A 7,247-nucleotide genomic window follows, 5' to 3' on the forward strand; every position below is an offset into this window, starting at 1 on the left:
AGGAGGTGGATGGTAGGAAAGGAGAATTTTTAGCAACCTTATCCTCGTGGCACTCTGGGAGATGGGAGCTGTCTGAAGCACAAGAAACGTTTTCGTCCTTCAGACGCGCTACAGAGTCCTGGTTTTCCAGTGCCGCGGAGTCCTCCGCCGTACCGGTAGCGGCTTTGATCTTCTTGCACTTCAACCTGGCTTCACTTTTGAATTTGATTCTGCGGAGCACTTTCCTCTCCGTCCCCTTGTGCTCCCGTTCCTGCGATTTGCATTTCACGGCAGCGATGCCGGTGATGTCATTTACATGTAATCCGTTGGCACAGCTAGGGGTGGCGATGGCTAACGCCGGCAGCCCTTTCAGGCCCGTGTCCTCTTTACTGCTGCAAGGCTGCTTGTGATCAGAGGAGCAAGAGCCCAGCTTGTTCACTGATTGCTCGATGGCTTTAATTCTTTGAATCCGGTGCCTGTTTGCTAGCTTGCATTTTCGCTTCCGTGGGTGAGGGAGGAACGAAGCATCTGAGCCGTTAAGATAGAAATTCTGCTTGTGGTAGAGAGACGATCTGAGCAAATCCAGCCGGCTCTGCTGCCTCTCTTGCCAGAAGCCCTTCAGTGGGGCCAGCTTCTCGTATTTGCTGAGCAGCTCCTCGTTTAGGGTAACAGTTGTCTCGTTGGCATCCACTTTGCTGAGCTTCACCAGCATATGCTTCTCCCCTTTAAACCTGTTAATGATGATGTACTTGATGATAACGGGGGGCTCCTTGCGAGAGACTTTTCGCCGTTTCTTGGGGCACCACTCGTCATCGTCCTCTTCCTTGGGCCCGTCCGGGAGCCACTCCTTCTTGTCCAGGATCTTCTCATTCTCGATGGAGTCCACATCATACAGGTAGTCGTCGCTGTATCGCACTTTCCTCTTCGCTCGCAACCCGTAGTTCTGCTGAATGAAGGAGCCGGAGTGGTCCCGGGACAGGTACCGGCTGCAGTCCTTGATATCCCGCAGCACGTCATAGGAGGACTCTGTGCAAGTGCTGTCGTCGCTGAACTCCCCGGAGTCCTCCGTGGAATTCACCGAGTCCAAGAAGTGGCTCCTCTTGGAGCCCACGTACTGCACCATCTCCGTGCTGTTGCAAGATTTATTTAAGGCAGCTTTCTCCTCCTCCTCACCGTCCTCTTCCTCGCCGTCCTCCTCCTCCTCCCCCCAGATGATGCCTTCCTCAGATTTGAATTGAGAAGGGTCGGTGGCACCGCCCGGCCCCCTTTTCAGGGTGCTCCTGCTGTCCCTTTTGGTGCAGTTGCTGAACACGCTGGGGAAGAAGTTGAACTGGGCGTCCTCTTGTAGGGTGGTGGTCTTCTCCCGCACGTTGTCCTGGAAAGATTCGTATCTAATCTTTAGGGAGCAGACATCGCTTCCCAAGGTGGAATCGTCATCGTCAAACATGTAATTATCCACGTCTTCCTCGGAAAACAGATTTACAGAAAGCTCATTTTTGGAGCAGAGGTCAAGCAGCTCAATTTTACTTTCACTAATGAAAGATTCAAAATAGCCCCATTCCTGGTTGGGATTTGTTAGTAAAGGTTCCTCACCATTGCATTTGTCTAATAGTAAACCCTCGTAATAATTTTTCTGAGTGGGGTCCTCTGAATCACTGTCAGATTTTTCTGCATCTCTTTTGTCCGCTGCCCTCGATTTATGCATAGGGAAGCTTAAAAGCTGGTCTGAAAGCAGTTGATCCCCATATCTCATGGTTTCTCCTGTGCTCATGCAGTGAATCCCTATATCAGAGACCGAACAGGTGTCATAATCCCTATTTATATCCCCCACTTTCAAGCTTATTCCCGGCTCTGCATCAATGCCGTCCTTTGATTCAATAAAGCAGCCCAGACAGGTCCGGCTCGGCTGCATCAAGCAGTCGCCCGTCAACGCCGACATGCCCCCGGGCTCCATCATGGTGAAAGGAGCCTTCTCACAGTCACCCGGCAGCGACCAGGAGCTCATGCCCTTCGTCACACAGGAGGTGAGGGAGATGGCGTGGGCGGAGGAGTCATCCGAGGCGTGCTCGGGTACATCCGTGAGCCTCAGAGGCGACGGGGGGCTCAGCAAGCAGGGCTTCTTGGCAGTCAGGGGAGGCAGTGCCCGGTGGCACGCGTGGTTCTCCTTCTGAGCCGTCGTCAAGGCTGAGAACGTGACCGCAGCCTCGGCGGCGGTGCAAGGCCTCTCATCGCCGTCCAGGGCGTGCGATTCTGGGGGGTGGGTAAGGAAAAGGGAGAAAAGAAAAAGAGAGAGGGTTTACAACCCTTGCAGGCGGGCTGGGGCTCGCCACCCCGCTCCCCTTCTCCCTAGGGTTTGGTGGTGACGTTTCCCAACTGTTCCTTCGGGAAGCGGCGGATGCCCTTCCCAGGAGAGCGCGATGCTTCCCTTCTGGATCTACTTTACGTGGTGACGTGCAGGGGAGGGAGAGGCAAACAGTCTCCCCGCTGCAGCCAGCTGGAAGAGGTACAAGAGTACGTTTAAAAAACCAAACCCATCCATTCTTCCCTGCTCATATACATACCGTTACCTGGATACTGCCTTTCAAATCTGACAAGGTTATTAAAAAACAAAACAAGCCTAATAAAAATGTTCCCATTAACACTGAAAAAATTAATGGAAAAATAAGAATCTTAAAGAAACAAAGCATCCCCCGTGTGGCATCTGCAGCTTCAGCATACCTGAGCTGCATTACTGCTCCAGAGTCAGAAAGTTACAGTTATTTTAAAAAGCCCAATAGTCTTTTTGTCGCTGTCCACGCCAAGGGAAAGCGGAAGGTAACACAGTTTAAAGCAATTGTTGTTAGAATTATTGTGGGTTTTGCCATTCTTCCCTAACCTCTAAAAATGCCTTTTCAATAATGTAAGAGGTTTTTTTTTTTTTAACCTAAGGATTTTTTATTTTTCCCTCGTCGCACTCTTTTATGGCAGAATGAAGTTACGAATATACTTTTATCTGACTTCTGGCTCAACGGACGATACGACCCTTGAAATTTAAATAGATGGCTTTTCATCCATGAACAAGTTCTGACATCTCTGTATTAAAAAAAAATACCAACGCGTGCGTTCACACCAGTCGGAGACCTCTGCTGACTCCGAGCTGCGCCCGGTGCGGCTGCAGCCGTTCACATCTTACCTTTGTGGTGGTTCCACCAAGGGCTGGGGGAGTGGAAGCGGGAGCGGCGCGTGCTTTCCGAGGAGGGACAAGCAACCGGAGCACCAGGCTGTCGCAAGAAACGGGGCAGCCGGAGGGATCTGGCCCCTACGGGGTTGCTGCCACCCTCCGCGACAAGTGCTTTTATTTGAAACTGATAGAAAAGCCGCCCGCGCCTCCGCCAACCGGCACCAGCTACTAAGGGAAGGCTCGTGCAGGCACGATGAAATACGCGCCGCGCCGGTGCTGCCGGAGCGGAGCAAGGAGCAGGGCTCCCACCTGCAGGTGGGAGAGACGACAAGGAGCGGGACGGGATGGAGGGCTGCCTGCCCGCACCAAGCGTAAAACTGAGAGGAGGTCAAAACCCCCCGAAAATCTCATCCCAAAAGCTCCCAGCACTTTTGTGCTACTTACTGGGGGCCTTAGGGATGGAGCTATCGGTGAAGTCTTAAGCCATGCTTAAGACTAAGGACTTTAAACAACTTTCCAAACACTACACGAATCAAACCAGAAGTGCAAGGCAAAGCCTGTAAACATCCTCAACACGCACGGCTTGGAAAAGACCAGACTGACTTGCTTGAAATCTATTCTTCCTTTCCGCCAAAAAGAGTTAAAAAAAAAAAAAAATCAATAAAAAAAGCTGATTTTTGAGTCCCTCCCACCATTTTTTTACATCAGAAATGCAGAGGTGCTATCTTTTTCCTTAAGCACCAAAACAAATTAACCAGTGCAGTTCCACTTCAGAAGTAAAAGAAAAGAAAAATCAGCTTGGAGCTGACAGGAAGCATGGAAAATTTGAGGATAAAAGAAGAATGTCTGTGAATACTGTACAACTCAAGAAAGGGGGAGGTAGAAAGCTGAAATTCAATCTCAAATGCTGCATTCAATACGCAGAGATGCTATTATATAAAATAAACTCTCTCTGGGTGTTTCTTTAGGTTTATAGCTGTATAAGTGAACTTAACTCCTATGAAATACAAATGCCAAAACTTGATTTTCCAGGGCCTGCGCATCATCCTAAAATCAGGCACACTTTCAATCGATGCTCGGAAGTTAACAATACTCCAAAAAGCTACAGTTAAAAAAGAAAATGCTGGAGAAGCAAAAACACCTTTCCCTGTTTAATCAACAGCCATCCAGAAACACACGGGCAGCCTGAGTGGAAAAATTCCGAAGCATCCTGCTGCCCATCAGCTCCGACGGGAGGCCAGTCCCTAACGGCACCGCAGCAGCCCAAGGGCCGCTCCGGATTCACTGCAGCCAGCACCCATTTATAATTAGGGTGAGAGGGGGCAAAAAGCAGCAGCCCCCTCCCCAGTGCCGTCCACGGGGAGGTGGCGGCATCAGACCTGCTTGCTGGCTCATTGCTTCGGATTCAGCGGCAACTCCTACACAACAGTGTTTAATTAAAGTGCTTTTTAAGCCCTGTTTAATTGAGTTTCATGGAAGCGGTATCAGGTTCTAGAAACGCCCACCTCTCCTGAGCAGGTAAGCACTGATTTCGCTGCCTGCTAGATTAGACGAGGGGACCATGGCTAGAAAATCTCCTTCCAGCTCCACCAGCTGAGGCTTTGCCATGTGTAGACATGAAGGAGATGGGCGGACAGAGACAGACACCCCCAAAATTGCATCGTAGGGGCGAAGCGCAAGCGTATGCTTCACCTGCCACCAGCACGTGTTGCGGGGTCCCCACCGGCACCCGCGCGCCTGGAGTCACTCCAGGTTTTCAGGAACGAACAAGAACAACGTTTACCTCTACGCATCTTGTTTTGAGACGACAGAAGGATCTGAACGTACAAGATGTCAGAGGACCAAGTCCCTGATATCTAATAGCGTCAGTTTTATATATAAATAAATCTCTCTCTCTCTCAAGATTCATAGGCCAACACAAAATGTAAAAAGCCATGAAACTAAACATACAAACACGGTGAAGAATGAAAATGTCGAGCTCTGCCTCAGTGCTGGACTGCCACTGCATTTACCGTGGCTAGCAACTAAAGTCCAAATGACTTGAGAAAATGCTCAGAGGAATATTTATTTCAGTCAGGTTTTCAGGCAGCAGAGCACTGTTACTCCTCGTCAGTTATTGCGTTTGAAAGCAAGTGTGAAATTGAGTAAATAGATACAGACAAAGTAAAGTATTTTGGGCAGGCTGCAGGAAGGGGCTGATCCTTCCCCAACCGATGTTGACAGAAGCCAGAGCGAGTCCGTGGCTCCCAGGAGCGTGACCGCGGCCAGCAGCACCGGTGTGTGCACAGACGCGGTGTTACGGGCCGGGGGATCCCACGTGCTGGCTGACGGGTCATGCGGAAAAGGCAATAAAGAGCTCACAAGCCCGACCTTCCCCTTCCACGGGCCCGAATCTGGGTTTGTTTCTCCTACCCAACCTCTAATTTTTCCCCAGTTTGCAGGGACTAAGTATCCTCCAGTCAAATTTTGCTGAGACTGGCTAGTGGGTTCATAAGTAATCGCAAAGAGAGGGAAAGACTCCCAACAGACAGAGGGGCTACATAGTCTTCTATGACTTTTTTCCCTAAGAAAACAAACTAAAATCTGTAATTCAGACTGCATGTGCACATAAACATTTCCAGCCATGCATATGCATGGGCAAAAGCAGTACTCGTTAAGACCTAAAAAGGTGTAGATTCATAGCCGGAGTGACATCTGTGCAGAAAATACACATTTACCCTCCTGTTCCACGTTGCAGACATACCTGCAAACCGCTAAAATTAAATACACGATAGGAATTAGGAAAATAAGTTGGCTTGCAAGTTGTTGCTGCTCCCTCATGTACTGTAATTAAGTTCCTTACCATTTTCTTTCACCCCATTAATCAGGATAGTTTCTTGGTCTTCTGAGGCACAATCCTGCTCTTGTTGGTCATCCATCAATTTAACCTCTTTCTGTTCACTCCATGCCCCACTGCATCTGGCCAACCTGCACATTTCCAGAAACATAACCACAGTCAGTACAATTCCCAGGATCAGCTCAAGGAACCATGAATAAAAAATAACAACAATAAAAAAGCCCTGCACAACCTCACATGCTGCCCTTACCCTGCTTAAAAGGACAAATACTATTCATTTAAGCTATCGCATTTTTACTTTTCCACTCCCAAAGCCGAGTCGAATGTATTTCAGCAAGGTTAAAATGCTATATATCACCATTTCCTTCCCCAAAGTCCTTCTTTAGAAGGTGGAGCGGTGCTCTACACCTCCGCAGCACCCTTCACGTCGCCTGAAACTGCGCTGCAAAAGCAGGTAAGCGGTATTATCTCCAGATGGGTGAGCAGAGGCATAAAGAGGAGAGGACTTGCCCCAGTTCAGACAACAGCAACTCTGGGCTGGAGTTGGAAGAGAAACACAGATATCCCGAGTGGTAACTGCTTGCCCTAGGTACCAGCTACTGCTCTCCAACTTCCAAGAGCTGGCAGGTATGAAAACCTCCCCCCAAAAGCATTTTTTTGGAAGAAAAATACCTCTAGTCTCATTCTTCACTCAAAACACTTCTTCATCATGAGAGCTCCGTCTCATTCTTCACTCAAAACACTCCTTCATCATAAGAGCTCCTTCCTTGGAAGCCTTGTTCCCCAGACACCTACCATCACCCTCACAGTCCCCGTTCATCTCGGTTGTATGACCAACAGCCAAGGTTGACTGGACTTGATGGTACTTCTCCAAAGCAACGAAAACGAGATCAGAGTGAGGCCCAGATTTTCTCCCTTCCTCCACTGAAGATCCCCCACGTTAAAACGATCGTCTGCCTCGATCGTTTTAACGTGGGAGGGAGGGAGACCGTGCAACGGAGCCATGCGGCTGAGTTCCCAGGCATGGGTGGCACAGGATAACCCTCGTCGGTGTTCCCGATGAACAGAATTTCACCTCTTTGACTGCAAAAATCAAGTCAGAATCTATTTTTTTCCTTCTGGCAATTGGAACTCAACTTTTTCCGTCTCACAGAACAGGGACTAGATTGAAGCATTGTTTTAGGTGGGGTTTTTTGTTTGGTATCTTTTTTTCTCTTTAAATCAACATTTGTCAATGTCTGATCTTCCCACAGTGTTCACTGCCCTGGGTTC

The 7,247-nt window shown here is 49.1% G+C and overlaps 1 protein-coding gene across 1 annotated transcript in view; it reads right to left on the reverse strand.

Moving 5' to 3' along the window:
• The window catches only part of KIAA2022 (KIAA2022 ortholog), a gene marked incomplete at its 3' end in the record, with an annotated part of 6,318 nt that extends 261 nt beyond the window's left edge, over window positions 1-6,057 (reverse strand). Inside the window, exons 1-2 of the mRNA XM_010284743.1 lie at window positions 5,982-6,057; window positions 1-2,229 (exon numbers count right to left, since the gene is read on the reverse strand). The exon at window positions 1-2,229 is cut by the window's left edge and continues 261 nt beyond it. Of these exons, the coding sequence (XP_010283045.1) occupies window positions 1-2,229; window positions 5,982-6,057 (2,305 nt within the window). The remainder of the gene's footprint in view (window positions 2,230-5,981) is intronic.
• Window positions 6,058-7,247: the final 1,190 nt, after the last annotated feature.

This window comes from Phaethon lepturus, unplaced genomic scaffold, assembly GCF_000687285.1.
Source record: "Phaethon lepturus isolate BGI_N335 unplaced genomic scaffold, ASM68728v1 scaffold46983, whole genome shotgun sequence".
Taxonomy (NCBI): domain Eukaryota; kingdom Metazoa; phylum Chordata; class Aves; order Phaethontiformes; family Phaethontidae; genus Phaethon; species Phaethon lepturus.